This window comes from Idiotropiscis lumnitzeri, chromosome 4 (genome assembly GCF_059441095.1).
Source record: "Idiotropiscis lumnitzeri isolate Australia: NSW breed Sydney's pygmy pipehorse chromosome 4, RoL_Ilum_1.0, whole genome shotgun sequence".
In the NCBI taxonomy this organism is placed as follows: domain Eukaryota; kingdom Metazoa; phylum Chordata; class Actinopteri; order Syngnathiformes; family Syngnathidae; genus Idiotropiscis; species Idiotropiscis lumnitzeri.
In genome coordinates this window covers 6026251-6044253 of record NC_142394.1, presented here as the reverse complement: position 1 = coordinate 6044253, position 18003 = coordinate 6026251, and the positions used below count along the sequence as shown (strand labels likewise).

Sequence of the window (18003 nt, the reverse complement as noted above, 5' to 3'; positions counted from 1 at the left end):
ATTCTCAACAGATGTGCAGCCATTACCACATTAATTGATGGTGCGCACCCACCCAAGCTGACAAGCATGGACAGAGGTCACACTTTTTTGTGTTTTGCTGCTTCTGTTAATGCACCGCTCCCTTTGTATGCATGCCTTGCTGGAGTCAAGTATAGTACAATACACACACACACACACACAAGTTTCTGAAAGTGACTGGTTGAAATTCTCCAAAATGCTGTTAAGATTTTATTTTTTTGCCTGCTCTTCTTCCCAATTACCAAACAACGGAGATCTGATGAGAGAGCCTTCAGTGCCACATAAGCACACACCTGAAACTTCCTCCCTATTTACATCTGTCATGTTACTACCCTGAAATTTTATTTCTTCTTCACTAAAGCATGTATTCAGTAAAACAAACATTTGCACACATTCACATGTACATTTACATACATTCTAATTAGGCTAGTGCACAAAATAAAATTTTGCTGGGTCGCTTGAAATATTTTTTTTCCATTATTATAATACTAATTATTATTATTAGAGAAACAGTTTCTTTCCGAGAGCCATCTCTATTCCTAACTCTCACACACACGCGAGACCACAATTACCTTGCAGAACAGCATAGTGATGTGTTTCTATATACCCTATTCAGTATTATTTTCTATTGCACTCTCTTATTTATCTAATTTATATATTTGTCTGTATTATTGTTGTATTGCACTGGAGAGGGGAGCTCTCTAATCTCGTTGCACTCTTGAGTACAATGACAATTAAGGGATTTCTGATTTCTAATTCTAATTCTAATTCTAATTCTAAAACTGTTATTTATGAATACCTCTCAGATAGTCCTATGTAAAGATTAAGAATATTAGATAGTGTTGGAATACAATACAGCGGTTCCTTTTATGTCATGATATATATACATATATATGTGTATATATATATATATATATATATATATATATATATATATATATATATGTATATATATATATATATATATATATATGTGTATATATATATATATATGTGTATATATATATATATATATGTGTATATATATATATATATATATATATATATATATATATATATGTGTGTATGTATATGTATGTATATACATGTATATAAATAAATCTCCATTCTTTCAAAGTGAAGTAAGGAATGGTATCTTTTTTGTATCGTTTCTTTCTGCAGCACTTCCCCCAGGTATTGAATGTTTAGACAACAAAGCATTTTCTCTTCCATCATTTATCCCTCGCACATATGCAGGGTTGGAAATGTACTGTTTGGAGATCACACACCACTCCAATCTATCCGTTATCAGCGTGACGCTCTTTGATGTGTTGAAAATAAGTTGCTCCTGTGACGTTAGCTCGGAAGGGTAGGGTAAACACGGCTGACAAAATGCACTATATTGAGCTTTAAGGTCACTCCTGAAGTAATTCTAACATCCAGCACTTGATTCTTCCAGGACCCGATAAAATCTTTTTTTTTTTTCTAAATGGACCATGTGAGACAATTTGAAGCAGAAGATCCTATCTGTAATGGTAAAGGAAGATGATCCAGCACAAATCGAGAAATAAAAATGTACCGCGCTGTTTTTGCGCACACATGCCATACGAGGTGACACTGAGAATTGTTTGCCGTGAGGTATTGTAATCGCTCCATCATTCACTCTCCTCTGCAGCCGCCCTACACGCTCCTATCGCACCGTTTGGTCCAGCTTGTAATCGTCCCCTCAGGACAATCCTGCCCCTCACCAGCACCGTGTCTCCTCCTCAAATTCTCTATCTGTGAGGCAGACTCTCTCACAGCAGCTGCCCTCTTGAACAAGAGGTCAGAAATTCACCCGGAGCACATATCCTCTAAAATGTGCCAGTGCAAAGATCAAACTCTCCAAATAATTTCACATGGCAAGCTGTACATCTACAGTCTGATGCGAGAGCCAAAGTTAAAACGAGGGTGTGAAAGCAGCAGGGACGGAGCCGCAGCGTGGCCTCGGCCTCATACTTAGGGAAACATTTTCTGCTGTAGCACTTGCGTCTGCACTTGGACTCGAGTCCGGACGACACAGTTCTTTGTTGTGTCGGACTTGACTCAGACTCCTTGGCATTTGACTCAGACTTGTCTCGGACTCGGCTATTGAACTCACAAAATATTTTTATCAACTTGAACGAGTCCAACTATGGTTTTATTTCTGAAAATTCACATGCTTCGTCCAAAATAAACTTGAAATAATTGTTTTTAGAAAATTAAAATAGCCATCTGATTTGTTTACCTGACCGTGAGCGTTTTTTGATCATGTGAGCCAACATAAAATTTGGTTTCACCAACCAGGGTTACTGGCATTTAGCCCACTGGACAACCCACTAAAATTCTCGCTACACCCCTGGAAAGCAGGAAGTAATTTTATGGAGTGTCAAGAGTAAGGGTAAAGTGGAATGTTGTGTAGACCACATGAGGTTTACAGAAATCTGGGATGAAGGAGAGAATGATGGAATCCCGTGAAGCTCTTCAGTTCAAAACAAACATAACCTTCATATCACCTCCATGGTGCATCGCGACAAAAAAATTCTATTCAGGGTCATCATTGAGCCATTCACCTGGATACTTCTTTACTGTCTGTCATTGAGTGTAGCTCAACTAGAGTGTCACACTTGGTTTGTTTTTGGGTCGCGATAGAAAGCAGCAGTTAAATGTGTTCCAAGTTGATCATTTGATCAGAATGTTTATTTATTCCAGTACAATTTGCTCCCCCTCATTTCTGAAATGCTGACTTCCCCCCAGGGTGTTCTATGTCTCTCACCCAAAGTCAACTGGGATAGACTGCAGCTGACTCAAAAGAGGACAAGCACAATAAAAATCGATAAAATGCTTTCAGTTTGGCCCACATTATCCTTTGTGGTGCTCTTCCATTTAAGAATATAAGCCGCCGACTTACCTGTCTGTCATTTCTTGCCCGTTCCAGCAGAGAGAGTGGTTTGCTGGCGCAGGCTCTCGGCTGCACAGAGATTCCCCGATACCGCTGTAGAAGGAGCTGAATTCCCTCAGATTAGAAATGAACTCCCTGAAGAAGGGGAAGCAAGAAAATGTCCATCACATGACTGAAACAGAAAGCTAGCCAATGAGATCAGTCCCACGGGAGTGAGAAAGTAGTACTGTCTCTTCTCCTAATTGGCGTTAATTTAAGTACTGTGTTGCAGAGGCCGGTGGTCTCGAGGGGCATTGTTACAAACCGCGCTCAGGCCCGTTACTGCATTGCTTATGTGGAGAAAACTGGATGAAACCAGCACAATGTTTTTTCGCCTCACACACAAACTTTTCATCAGCTCTGAAATAACACAAACTACAAGCCCGTGGTCTGCTCACCTGCGGAGCCCCCCTAAGGTCTCATCAGGATCTGCGAATGATGGCTGAGTGTTGCGGGCAACAGAGGCAGCGGGATGCTGGAAAGGAGCGGATGCAACAGAGCGGGCAGACCGCTGTTGAGATTGTCCGCACATCCCGCTCACCTGCAGAAGAGAGGGAGAAAGGAGACTGAGTGTGCTTCCATTCAAATTCCAGCTCCCGCATGTTTATTGTCATTCCATAGAGCCACGGCGCCACCACAGGCGCTGTCAGCACTCGATCGGCTGAGCTCCTCCGCAAATTGTCATCTGTTCAGGTGTGTTTATTTTGAGAAAGGAAGAAAGTGGGGGATTTGCATAACAAACACGTCATTGTATCATCCGCCAGCCATTCATGCCTCATTCGAGTTTGTCATCCCAACGCTCCAAAATGTGAGGCAATAAAATGAGGCCTCTCGTTTGCCACGCTCCCTAAATAAATGCCATTGTGTTTTCACACGGGATGTGGGTAACAATAATAAAGAAGGAGTCCCACTCTGTCTCCCAGAGATAATGGACTTGGCACACACTTTGCAGGTGCTATAAACATGCAAATTGTTGTTAATGTTTAGCTGCTGGTTTAAAGATTTACTGGGTGTTTAATTTCCCCAGGGGATATCGGCCTGAGCTTAATTTTGCCATCTAGCTTTAACAGCTAATTGTGTCTCGCTCTCCTGAAACTGAAGCGATTGGTGCTGCAGCAGCACATTCCTGATGGAGACTGATAGATCAGTTAACACTGGACATCTATATTCTGAATATGGTGGCGCACACTCGGGCTCATGCGCAAATATGCATCTGCTATCATTTAAATGCTGCAGCTGAGTCTCCATAAAAGACCCCTCGGCATGAGGACAAACTCTTGTAAACAAACTCATACACACTCAATTGCATTCACTTGCTGACCTCCATGGGAGATGAGATCCTCTTAAAAAAAATTAATCACGCAACATGAAGAGTACAGTACTAAACCTAAAGACAGGCTGAATTTTTTACAGGATCCTGCGGGTCACGGGAATCCCGCGAGATACCCACGGGATGGGAGTTCACTTTACCTTTAATAACGGGATTGGGACGGTACACTCTAAAAACACTTGGGTCAAATATAAACAAATGTTAGGTCCAAAATGGACCAATCTACTACTTGGGTCATTTTGACCCAACGTTCAGGGTGGTTTTTACGGATAACATCCCACAAAAATGAGTAGTTTTGTAAAAATAAAAAAAACAAAGATAGAAGATGCGTCAAATTGACCAAATTAATGGATCGGTCCGTTTTTGACCCCAGTGTTTTCAGAGTGCACAGGATAAAAGTAAAGAGCAGAAGAGGCTAGAGGGTCAGAGGGCAACAAACTGTTTGTTTTTTTTTTTAATGTAGCTGACCTCGGAAATGGGAGCAGTACGGGAGTGGGAGTTATTCTGAATGGGAGCCGGACGGGATGGTTGTTGTTTTCACCAGGATGGGATGGACCAGGATTTTTTCTGCGGGAATCGAGTGGGTCGGGAGGCAAGAGATCATAATTTAGCGCTACTGATTAAAAGTACAAAATTGGATGTCGCTCTCCGTCACTGGCAATTTTCTGCTGATGTGTGCCTCAAATTGTTCTTTGATTAACGCACGGGGTTGGAGGTCAGACCAACCACAATCCCTGCTGGTCAGCCAATAACAATGAATGTGTTATTTTGTTTAAACATATGTTAGTTTAATTTTATTTGAATATATGTGATATACTGTGAGTGTGAATGGTTGTTTGTCTCTGTGTGCCATGCGATTGCCTGGCGACCATTTCTGGGTGAACCCCGCCTCCCGCCCGAAGACAGCTGGGATAGGCTGCAGTGCGCCCACTACCCTTATGAGGATAAGCGGTTCAAAAAAGGATGGATGGAAGGTTGTGATGTTTGTTGGCCGGCTATACAATCAAAACTAACACAGAGATACAGGCAAACACATTTTTCTACCTATTGTCCCTAAAAGCGAGAAGTCCCTATGGACTCCACAACATACAACCGTAATATCCTATCCAAACACACACTCACATACATCCATGCACTCGATATACCAAATAGGAAGTATATTTGGATTTTTAGACCTCACAACAAAGGTCAAACGTAACCTAAACTATATCAAACACACACTCTCACTTAAATATATATTTATGCTATTTTAGTGCCTTGGAACTTGACAAATACCAAAACACTTTCCCACAAACACACACGCACGTATGCACATTGTCTCTGTCAGTGCATCCTCTTCCACTACATCTTCCTCTCATGTAATTGTCCCCGCTGCGCTGTGCCTGCAGCGAGCGCTGGTGCTCCCACAGGCCATGATTAATGTGATTGGAACAATGTTCCTCTTGGTTGGCACGTTCCTTCAGAAGCCACGGGGACTCTGGGAGGGACTGATTTAGTGCAGACGCCCCTCCGTCCACCCATACTGATTGTTTTTCGAAATCTTCAAGGAAGGGGCACATTATTGCGGTATTAATGTCACGCAGGGATGGACTAACACATGCTACAGGGTAGCAGCTGATAAGGCCAGCCTCAATGGGCGTGCTTGGAAATACCTGCACGGTTTTATCTTCACTGAGCAGTCTGCTGTATTGATGGAGGGATGGGGCCTGTCCGCAAGTCATCAAACACACAATCATGCCTTCTGATTTGCATATGCGCACACTTGCATGTATGCTCCTTAGGTCCTCTGGGTCAACATGGCAACATGATGTAAAAAATACAAGAACAAACAAAAACATAAATAAGAATTCCGCTTTAGAGGTCATGATATCATTCCTTGTAGCAAGCAGACTGAGGAAGGAAATGATAATACGTGTATAGATATTGGTCATGAGAAACTTAAATCTGAATGATTCCGAATTGAGAACTCGAACACACTATGAGTTCAAGCAAAATGACTTCATTTCAATAAGTTCACTTCAACTTGTCAGTTTGTTAGAAAATCTACATAAATCCAGTTCATAAACTCTGGATTCACATCAATAAGACGTGACCAAAAAAAATAAAAAAGTTCCAAAAGTTATTAATCTGCCATGAACACTGAAATAGAATAGAGTCAACGATGCGATTCACAGCAGAGTTTAAAATAGAGATCTGCTACTCGGCAAGGTTATCAGACTTCTCTTGTAAGAAAAATTGATTTCACCGTTTTCACTCACAGATTTGTCATTTCTGAACCATTCAGAGTTGTTAAAAGCATGACTTTCACTTTATAGACACAGCTTCTAGTACTGATGAAATAGCAGAAAAAATGAATATGTTTAATAACCGTAAGACGCATAACTTTCTAATAAGGATGGAGTTATGAGGTGCATTGAACATTAATTGAATACATCTTTTGTTGCAAATCCTGTGTAATTGAGATTTGCAACCCGTATATAGTGGCATGAATTTGAAGTCAAAATGACACTTTTGAGCAAACTGGGAATCAGGGAGAGTCAGGATGAACCAAATCACATGCATGTCTGTGGCAAAGATGGCAGGTTATGTTTTACAAATAGGGTATTGTTTTTTTTGTTTTTTTTTTCAGAATAATGTTCTGATTTCCACAGTTTTGTTTCCTCGCTGAAATATTTATTAGGACTTGGCTGTATATGCCTGCAAAACACGAAGGCAATAGCAGATCAGAGAACAGAGGAACGTGAATAGGCCTAAAAGAATGTCACAGACACAGTGACGAGACGTCGTGATTGCTGCTGTGTCTGGGGTGCAACAACACACAACAGACAATCTCCAGCAAAGCCGGTCAGATCCATCATCTTTGTGTCACCGTCGGCTTCCTGTCTCCGTTTGAGCCGAGGCCTGGCTGGGTGATGAATGTCTCCTCTGCGCTCGTCTGTCCTTCGTCCTCTTGGGTTCACCCACCTTCCCCCTCCATACTTTTATTCTCTCCCCGTCTTTGTCGCTCCTTCGCTCCTCTTTCTCTTGAGTAACTGATAAAAATAGAGCTTCATAAATCATGCATCTTCCATCGCAGCCGAGCGAATGAGCGGCAGAAAAAGAGGGAATGAAAGAGGGAGTGTAATGTTCAGAGTGAGATGTACAGAGTGAGGTGGATGACATCAAACTCTGGGAGAAGGGTGGCAAGTTGACAGGGGGATAGATTGGAGCTGCGGGGCTCTTGGCTGCCCTCTCTTTTCTCTCTGAACAGGTTGATTCATGCTGGATTTGTGCCGAGAGGGAGAAATGAACATTAACATGCTGGGGGAGAAGGCCGCCATGCTTGTGATGGTCACCACGCCAGTGGAGTCCATGTTTAAAGTGTTCACAGATGAGACGCATCGCTCTCTGGTGTGCTCGGTCAATCTGTCTGTCACCGTGGGTAGCGCCTCTGAGAGCATCCCATGAGGGCAGGTTAAGTGAGAGACTTGAAATCACATGACCCACCAAACAAGCCCACACGAGAGCATCCTTTAAAAAAAATACTGAAGCTCACTTTTTTTTGCACGGTGGTCAGGCTAAGAGCTTACAATAGAGTGTGCTGTATTTGCAATGTTTCAATCTTACAAACCATTAGACATGTTTAAAGTGTATTTCTGTTAGTTGTAAATAAGTTGAACCATACTAAAATTCAGACACTCACTCGCTCTTATGCAAATCCTCTTCATTCATGATTTTAGAGCAATGGTCTTGAGAGAAATCTTTTAAATCTTATGCTCTTCCAAATGACTTTTTTCCTTGTACTATTCTCCAACAAAGTGATTCTCAACCAGTGTGCCGTGACAGATGATCAGGCGTACCGCAGAAAATAATATGTCAATTATTTTGACAAAAGAATTCATTCTTTTCCCCAAAAATGTGTGTGGTCATTTCTATATGCCAAGCATGTTTAGTCACAGGCAAGAAAATGAAATGCACTTCCACTAGATGCCTTAAGGTGCATGATTAACCTGCCTGCATATCCACTTTTTGTGAATCATTTCGCCAAGTGGATTGCAGTTAAATTTCCGTGGTAATTATGTGAATTACGTGCCTGCGCTCCCAAAAAATGGAAAAACACTGCTCCAAATTAGTGGTCCTCAACCTTTTTTTGCAACTGTTAACCGATTCATTCAACGCCATAACTTTTGCATATTGTCATCGTCACTGCGCATATAGTCTGCAGAGCGGACCTCGTACATGCTATTGTTGCTCATTTTGCCAGCTTGTGGGTTTAATAATAGCGTAATGAAACCGAGACAATTAGCATCTTTTCATGTGTTTTTTCCATCTGTGGCCTGTGGACCAGTCCAGGGCCGCGGCCCAGTGGTTGGGGACCACTTGCTCTAAAGTAATGTTTGTTTGTTTTGTTTATTTTTTTTTGTCACGATTTGTCTAAAAATATCTAAAGCTTCTGAAATAAGCTAGCCAATTAACGTGCATCTGCTGAACATTACCCTACACACCACCAAGGCTTGAAGTACCGTTAACACTTTCAGATCATTTTACAGCATATTACACTTTGTACATGCCTTGGAGCAACACTGACTCTTCATGTACTGCCTGATCAACCAATGCTATAATAATAATAATAATAATATTCCTTTTATTAGTCCCACAATGGGGAAATGCGAGATTCGAACCCAGGCCTCCTGGGGAGACTGGGTCCTGAACGCGGCGCCTTAGACCACTCGGCCATCCTACAGCACAAACATAGGCGAGCCAAAGTCAGACGATGGCAATAAAAAACACGCTGAACTGTACAGAGCTTACTATCACTCTATTGATGGATGGATAGATAGATAGATAGATAGATAGAGAGATCATTGTCATTCTAAATTTGGAGTTGAAATGTGCAAAGTACTTGGGTAATTGAGGTAAAATTATTAAGTACTTTCATTTTTTAGTGACATTCTGGAGAGACAAAACTATCAGTAAGAGTAACAATGCTGGTGTCCTTTCAATGACAGCCCTGAGCAAGGGTTGTCTCTGCAAGATTACATTGGAACACTAACCCACTCAGACACACACGCACGACCTTGTCAGAAAGAGGAATAACACACTGACATAGCAGCTATAATCCTATATAGTGGAACCGGTCTGAGCCATGAACACACATTAAAGTCATCCAGGGCGACTGGAACAGCAACGCTATTTAATTTTAAATGGTGAACCTGCACAGAGAGACTGAAAGACCATCCGCGATTTGAGGATGCGAAGTAAGTGAGGTCAACCTGTGAATTAATAAATTATGGCTTGTGAGTGGAAACCCAGTCACCGTGGGGATTCCGGGTGTGAGAGTGAAAAGTTCACCAGATATACAAGAGCAAAGACACATCGGGCTTGGTGGCTTTGCAAAAAAATGCCTCCATATTTCATAAGCACTTCTCCCCCGACTTCACTTGTGGGCCTCGAACAAACCTGACACTTTTATTGCAGTAGAAACCTCACATAACGGGTCACCGCTATTGGGACGGCTTTTACTGCTGGAGAAAAATAAATGCTTGTTAAAACAATGCTCTCTGACACTTTTATACATTCACTTTATTACTCGGAAAATGTTGCTTTTAAAACTGCTAATATACTCTCAGCGGTACACCTACACACTTTATAGAGCGATCCAATAGGGTTTTTTTTTTTCCTAATATGCCTTCACGAATAATAATACTCACTTTGGCTTGATACTGATATATATATATATATATATATATATATATATATATATATATATCAGTTTATTTTCGGATAAATATTAAGAACATTATGAAAGCTCAAATCTCAAATGGAACAAGGAGGTCACACCTAAAATCTTCAACCTTGTTGATTAATCTTGAGAAGTTGCCGAAAAGTTGATGAATTTTCACCAATTTTAAAATAATAACTTTCTTAAAATTTATCACAGGAGAATCTAATTCTTATCACTGGAATAATCTTTAAAAGCACGGTCTGATAATGCTGGTCTTGTTATGGATGTGTGCGGTTGAGGACCCAAGCAGAGGGGCAAGGCAGCAGAGCTCTCAAAAAGGGAATTTAATATCAAAAGAATAAAAAGATATGTGGATTTATCAAAAATTAACAAAAGTCAAAGTAAACTAAAGGATAAGACTCAACAACACATGAGCAACATACAACATCTCGTCATCAAAGGAGAACCAGGCCAAAGGTTTTAGGTGCACCCCTGGTTATTATGACTTGGCTTTTATTTTTGAAGGTAAACATTTACAGACAAATTGTGACTCCCAAAAAAAATGAGGGCGTGGCCATATTCTTCATTAAAAGTAGGTGTTTTTCAAGTCATCACTTATTTCCTAATTTCCGCAAAAGGTATAGATAAAAAAGAAAATGATTACTAATTTCAGTTTCCTGATCAATACAATACAATACAATTTTTATTTCTATAGCGCATTTCCAAAAAATATTTAAACTGAGGTTTTTAGTGAAAAATGGGCCATCTTGGCTGTGCCGGGAATTCAAGATACTGCATTTCATCATCTATTTTTGATCAATTTATGGTGAACATTGAACAATTTGGCAATGCTTAAGATTTCACAACTAATAAGATTTATACTGTAAAATAATAAATGAAGAGGACTGCCTATAAACAAAAGTGTGTATTTAGTTTACAGAGTTGTGTTTTTTTTTCTTTTTTACGTTATCCTTATCACCCTAACGGCAATCTAGCAAATATGCCAGCGACTCTGGGCGAGAGACGAGGTTCACTCTGAACTCGTCCACAGTCAATTGCAGGGCACATATTAAGTATTCATTAAGTCTTTACAGGGTCTTGAATTATTAACCTAACATGCATTTGGAAAATCATGCAATCACAAGAAGAACATTGCAAACGCCACACAGGAAGGCTAAAGCCAAGAATTGAACAGAGAACCAATCACCAAGGTGCCTGCTTATGATTTGCGAGTTAAAAATGTTCACCTCGACATTAAATATTCAGCTTCCAAAAAACATGACATACTTTGCGCAAATAACAAAATGGGAAACAAGGACTATAAGAGAAAGGTGAGCTGGTGTACGTCAATAAAAGGTTTTACCTCCCAGCCATTGAAACTGACCGTAAAACCATTGTTTCGCTCATAAAGTTCAGAGTTGTTAATTCCAACTTCATTGCTTTTTGTGGTTTCTGGCCGGTGTAAGTGCGATGTGCGTGCGTGTGTGACTCACCACACTGCTGAGACGGCTGCGTGCATTGACTGCATGTTTGAGAGCCAGTTTGATCATAGCCGGAAGTCTGAGAACAACCGCCTCCATGTCCTGCTCGCCACTCATGGCCGCCGCTAACTTCCCCAAACCATCCACGTAGGTCTTCCAATGAGGCTGCACCTCGGCCGCTCCCCCCAGGCAGCCGTGCATCACCGCTTGGCAGAAGCCTCTGCAGACTGGCGGGCCAAGCAAGCCCTGGCAGTGCGGACAGTACCACAGTCTCATCAGGGCTCGGCCACAGTCCCGACCGGGTCGCAGGTGGTCAGTGGTATTAACAACCTCGATGCCCAGGTTCAACGCCTGTAGAAAAACTCGCGTTGCAAGTAGGGAGCGGGCAAGACGAGTCATCATCAGTTTGGGATAAGGGCCGAAGGCTCCTGAGTCCTTCCAGGCCTCTCTGACGCACTCCTCAGACAAAGACCCGCTGCCTCCAAGCAGGCGGCGAAATGTCACGTGAAATAGGCGGCCATAGAGCACTGCCACCATGTGGTCCACTGTGGAGTCTGAGCCCAGGATATAAAGCGACATGTCCAGGAAGAGCTGCCCGACCGAGCTCTGCGTGCCACCTCCCAGAGCGGGGAACTCCGACTTGAGCATAGCCAGTGTAGCATTTCGACCATGACGCAGCACCAAGTCAAAAGCCTCTGCAAGACAACAAAACAAACAACAGGGGGTAATTATTGTAAATAGAGGGCGAGGTGTGTGGGACTAAAACACATTGAACACATTCATGCCGGAGCTGCTGTCTGCCGCAGCTCACACCCAGACACTCACATGCAGACTCGCATTAGCTTGAGCCAACCCATCAACGAGTTAATTTTTTTTTTTAATGGTCTGTTTGGATTTTAGATTTTTACCAGTTGTTGATTTTAGTGTAGTTCATGATTTCTTATGTAAGTAATTATATCCGGATCATTCTGTCTTGTTTGGCCTAAAAACCGTATCACAGGAATAGCCAACATACTGTGTTTAATGTTTTTTAGTGTACGTCTTTAAAGTGCATTGTATTTCCTAAATAGAGGTCTAACATTTAAATGTTTTCTGTAGTGCAAAACGCATTTCCAAGCCTGATAACCCGACACGAAAAAGCAAACAAGAACTAACACTGAATTTATTAGTGTATACCAGGGGTGGGCAAATTTATTGATTGGCCGGCCACAATGGGTTCTAAAATTTGACGGAGGCGCCGGACCAGGAGCAGATGGATGGAGTGTTTTGGTAACCTCACCTCATCGGAGACAAAAAAATTGAACAAAAAAAGTGAACAAAACATTACAACAATACATATGCCTTTGAAAATCCACAGTATTCAAAAAATAAAATATTGACAAAGTTTATTATTTTAATTTTTTTCAAATTCAGCAGTCCGGATTAAAACGATTAACATGTGGCCCCCGGGCTGTAGTTTGCCCACCCCTGCTGTATACTGTACATACAATGCTGTATCCAAGCAGCCATCGAGAGCGTGCAAGGAGAGAAACAGGAGTGGAAATAAAATAAGAGCATTTTGAGGCTCAAAGAGTCAACATCTTATCTCCAAGCTGGCACAGGAGAAGAAGTGGGCTCTATCAATGCAGCCAGCAGCCATAGTATGAAAGGACAATAACAGCAGGGATTTAGAGCACTATTACCAAACTTCACGGGGAGCTGAGACTCATTGCAATGGAGCTTTTCCCTGGAGAGAGGCAAGTGATGCTGAAGTTATAGCCCCACGGGTCCACTACACCTCTATTCGGAATGATTGCTCCAGCTTCTTTGTGCAGGGAAATGCCTTGCTCTGAGGGCCATTTCATCTTTTTTTTTTAATGTCTGATTTCACGGGAGTTGACTTGATGAGAAACTTTCATTCTTGTCTTCATTCTGTATCAAATGATGCTTTAAACAGTCCTCTGAGACATTTACACAGCAAAATGATCTGACAATCTGTCGCAGTAGTGCCAAGCAAAAGTAGGTTTTACAGTGAACATTTTTTACTCTCTAAGGAAGTTATTACATGAACCGACAGCCACAAAAGATATGCACAGCTGCTTTGCTTTCAGTAAGAGCAATCAATGAGCCTCTGTATAAGACGTATGCATCTTTGCAAAGAGAAGAGAAAAGCACAGGAAATACAGTCGACAAGTAACCTCACCACGTGTCCCATTAATCAATTAAAATACTGAAAGAGTATCAGTGCATTTACAGTCCCCTCCAAAAATACTGGACCAACGAGGTCAATTCCGCCGTTTTTGTTGTCTACTGAAGACATTTGGTTTTCTGCTCAAAAGATGAATATCACACAAAAATTCAGAATTCTAACTTTAATTTAGCGGTACTTACATCTAAATGAGTTTAAACAAGTCAGGATAAAGCAACTTTTGTTGGAAGCCACCTAATTTTCAAGTGAGCAAAAGTATTGAAACTGACATTATAAAATTAACGGAAAAGTGAATAACGTTAGAGAGTATCAGCATACAACAAGACAATGACCAAAAAACTCACTGCCAACACACCAAAGGACTTCATCGGGGGGGAGAAATGTAAGGTCTTAGATTGGGGTGAGAAACACCCAGAAACAAACAAGAAGTGAAGGAGGCTACGGTAAAGGCCTGGAAAAAGATTTCAAATGAAGAAAGCAACAGTCTGGTTTAGTCAACGGTTGCAGGCTTTTTTTTTTTTTTTTTATCTGTTCCAGTAATATTGCTCACTTGAGTTGCTTAACACATTTAGATTAAACACACTACCATAAAATAAAAGCTTGAAAATAGGTTTAAAAAAATAAAGCTTAAAAGCTTTCTTTTCATCTTTCGATCTAAAACCCAAATGTCTCCAGTGTACAACAAAAAGGAAAAGAATTCAACTTGCAGTTCCAATTCTTTTCCAACACTTTTTGTATCACTCTATCTACTGTGCATTTCAACCGCAGTCCCATCAACGAGCTCTGAGAAGCCTGATAACAATCCTGATCATTTGAATCATGTGTGTTGGAGGTATGCTAGATAGGGGCCCCAGGGCGACCAGGATTGGGCACCTTTGGTGGATTTCAGTTGATGAAAGCAACCATGTGAATTAAAGGGATTTCAATCTTTTCGTAATACCAAAGTAGTCTTCATCAGGCTATGTGGAACGTAGACCACTGATTGATAAGGTATCTTTTCTTGAGATGTTAAAGGAGAGATGTCGTGCTTTGTTTCAAGATTGGTCCACTGATCCACTAACAACACTTTAAACTCCTTTTTTTTTTTTTTTGAAGCAGTTTTGCATCCATTCATCCACACATTTTCTATGATTTATCCGGGTTTGGGTCGAGGGGCCAGTAACAATTAAGTAGCAGGAAGCCCAAACTTCCCTCTCCACAGCCACTCCTGTCAACTCGTTCAGGGGGATCCCAAGGTGCTCCCAGACCAGCCAGGAGACATTGTCTCTCCAGTGTGTCCGGGTCGTCTTTGGGGCCTCCTCCCAGTGGGACATGCCCAGGACATCGCACCAGGCAGGCATCAAGGAGGCTTCCTAACCAGATGCTCCAGCTCAAACAGAGCAGTGACTCAACTCTGAGTACTTCCTTGATGACTGAGCTTCTCACTCTATGTCTAAGTGAGAGCCCGAACACCCTGCGGAGGAGGTTCTGAGGGGTCCGGTTTGGTGGTCTCAGTATTGCGTCCAATTTTGGCCAATTTTAAGTTGAACAATGGCTCAGAACGACTACTTTTGAAAATTTTTGTGGATTAACTTGCTTATATATTACCATGTATTATATAATTTTGACACTGGTAATTTCAACACACTTTGTTGCACTACCCTAAAATAAAATGTTATCAGACGATTGGATTAACCAATTGAATTATCAATAGAATAATCAATTCTAAAAATATTTCATAGTGACAGCGCGGGTAAAAGTGTTCTTTTGTTGTTGTTTTTTCTCAGATTTTTTTTTGCTCTACTTGGTCTAAACAAGTAACTGTTTCTGACAACCACATTTTCTTTTAGTGTTTCTTGAAGCCAGGAATTGGCTATGTTAAATGACTTCAGTTTGGTGTCCTGTTTGTGAAATTTGACCCTGCAACAATTTAAATCTAAAAATAATATCTAATTTAAAATACAATTTTCACTTGCATCATTTCGCAACGCTTCTCCTCATAAGGCTCGCGGGTGTGCTGGCTGACAATTTTTTTCAATTAACCAATGATGATTTTAGTCCGACCCACGACTCGGCCCTTGTGCGTGTGATGAACCTATTTTGTATGAAGAGACGTGAGACAGCAGTGTGCATTAAAGCGCGCCTGTATTTCCTTATTCTGACGTCACGTAACCCGTGCTTCCCACCTGCTATTGGGGCATGCCATTACAAAAGGGGGCAAAACCACAATCCCTGTAACACAAACGGTGCATTCTTACTTCTATTGGGCACGTTCATGGAGAAGAAGAAAGAAGAAGAAGGAGACTAATAAAGGAGACAAATAAGAAGTAGTAGACGAATAAGATCATAATAAGTCCATAATAAGGAAAGCAGATTTGAATAGTAAATTAGCCAGCTAACAATATTTAAATAAACCTCTGCAGTTCGTATCTTTCCCACAATGGTGTCATGCACGCTTTTTTTTTCGGGGGCCAGAACCGGGTCACAGGTTGACAATTTTTCTGAAGAAGGGCGGAGGGTCGAGACCGGAACTGTAACGAGACAGTGTAAAAAAGGGTCACGTGCCCAGCTCTGTTAAATCCATTAAATATTCGGTTAATTAGTGTCAATTCATGAACCCGTTCATTGTGACATGGATATTGTATAATATAATATATTATATGTAAAATTTAAATTTACACAAATGGTGTCCCTTACACTTTAAGTACTGCGACAGAAATCTGATCTTTGTGCAAACTATAAACAGATTTCTTTAGAAAGTGTTATTTGGATGAATTGTCACCACAATGTCCTTGGAGGAATCTAAACATTACACCACCCTCAATGTCTCAATTTACATTACTTTCGTAATGAGTCTGCACATGAGGGACACGTCTGGGATGTACTTGCCTCTTGGCTAAAGTCAGCTGGGAAAGGATCCAACACATCCATGACCCAAATAAGCATAAGTGGTGTACAAAATTGATGGATAATCAAATATTTCTTTGGTTTTGTGTTCGTCTTGGGCTTATTTTCATTGTTTGAGGCTTGCTGTATTGATAACACACGTACACACAACATAAATAACTCGGTCTTTCATCGACTTCTCTCAAAGAGACTCTGTTGTATTGTTCATGCTTTGTAGAGTGGGTATGGTTTGATATGAGCGTTAAGTGGATTTTTATTGATGACTTGAAGTAGATGTTAGGTAATATGGTCATTTGATAGGCTTTCATCCAGTGGTTATTGCGATAACAAAATGCTTCAGGAGAAGGTGAGGCAAGCATGGTGTTATCATCTTTGTATACAGCAAAAAGGCTTGATGAATGAGTATTAAAAGTGAGTGGCAAAGCTAACAGCGCTTTACATTTTTAGACGACATCTACATCTGAAAGATGCCGTGCCTTCCCCAGTGATCACAAGCGAGACAAGATGAAGAAGATGACGAGAACAATAAATGCGGTGCCAACCTACACATCCACCTCAAGTGTATTAGCTTTTCTTATCCTTTGTTTCATCTTATTTTCCTCTAATTCAGCTGCTACCTGTAGTATCTCTTTCACCGTAGGGAGCAGAGCCACTTTGTAAAGTTGTAGAGAAAGACAACAGGGCTCGTGATAAATGCAATTCAATGGATGTAAGTAGCCAGGGTCATGGTATAAAACACCACAAGCCCATTTCCTGCGCATGGCGCTGTTTTTCTTTCATCAGTGAAAGCCTTTGTGGGATCAGGTGTCCTCTAATGGAGGGAGAGGGCCTGTATGTCAGAGACCTGTGACATACTGGATGCAACTGTAGGGGGGTTGAGAACACACATTAGCAAAGCAGTAGTCCGCAGATGGATAGCTGCAGGGACACAATTAGAATTATCAGTAACATTTACTTTGTCAGTGTCACAGATGGAGGCAAGCTGGCTGCCCGTTTGTCCTCTGAGACGGAGAGCTTTGTACAGGCATGCCAAGAAGGAGAAAGATTGAAATATCTCTGCCTCATTGGCCTCCAAAATTCAACATTTTCACCCAGGGATCAAGATTTTTATAATTGCAGCCAAGTGCTGGCGAAAAGGCTTAATAAGAGGACAGGCATGGATGACACCACAAGGTGGAGATGACACAGGCAAGAGCAGACTAAAACAGGCTAGACAGACTGGAGTTCTAATGCCGTATACTTACAATTTGGTTTGCATCCTCATGCCCTCTCAATTTCACAAATTAGAGTCTCATTTCCTTTCAGCATTAAAGTCCAGATCAGATCCCTCATAGTTCTGCAGAGGGCACTGACTGTCACCAGTGTTATATTTCCGTTGTGTTAGCATATCATGAGGCAGATCTTCTTTCTCCGTTTGTTACATCATTATCTAAAGTCTGCCTCAAAGCTGCGCACATT

At 41.3% G+C, this 18003-nt stretch overlaps 1 protein-coding gene across 2 annotated transcripts in view; it reads right to left on the bottom strand.

Annotated features, from left to right (window-relative positions):
* The window catches only part of gpc3 (glypican 3), a 111332-nt gene that overhangs the window by 39984 nt on the left and 53345 nt on the right, over positions 1-18003 (bottom strand). For both annotated transcript variants that reach the window (XR_015842757.1, XM_088292396.1), the window contains exons 3-5: positions 11484-12166; positions 3355-3497; positions 2927-3052 (exon numbers count right to left, since the gene is read on the bottom strand). Coding sequence is in view for 1 of the 2 variants with exons in the window: in XM_088292396.1 (XP_088148522.1) it covers positions 2927-3052; positions 3355-3497; positions 11484-12166 (952 nt within the window). In the remaining variant the exon portion in view is untranslated. The remainder of the gene's footprint in view (positions 1-2926; positions 3053-3354; positions 3498-11483; positions 12167-18003) is intronic.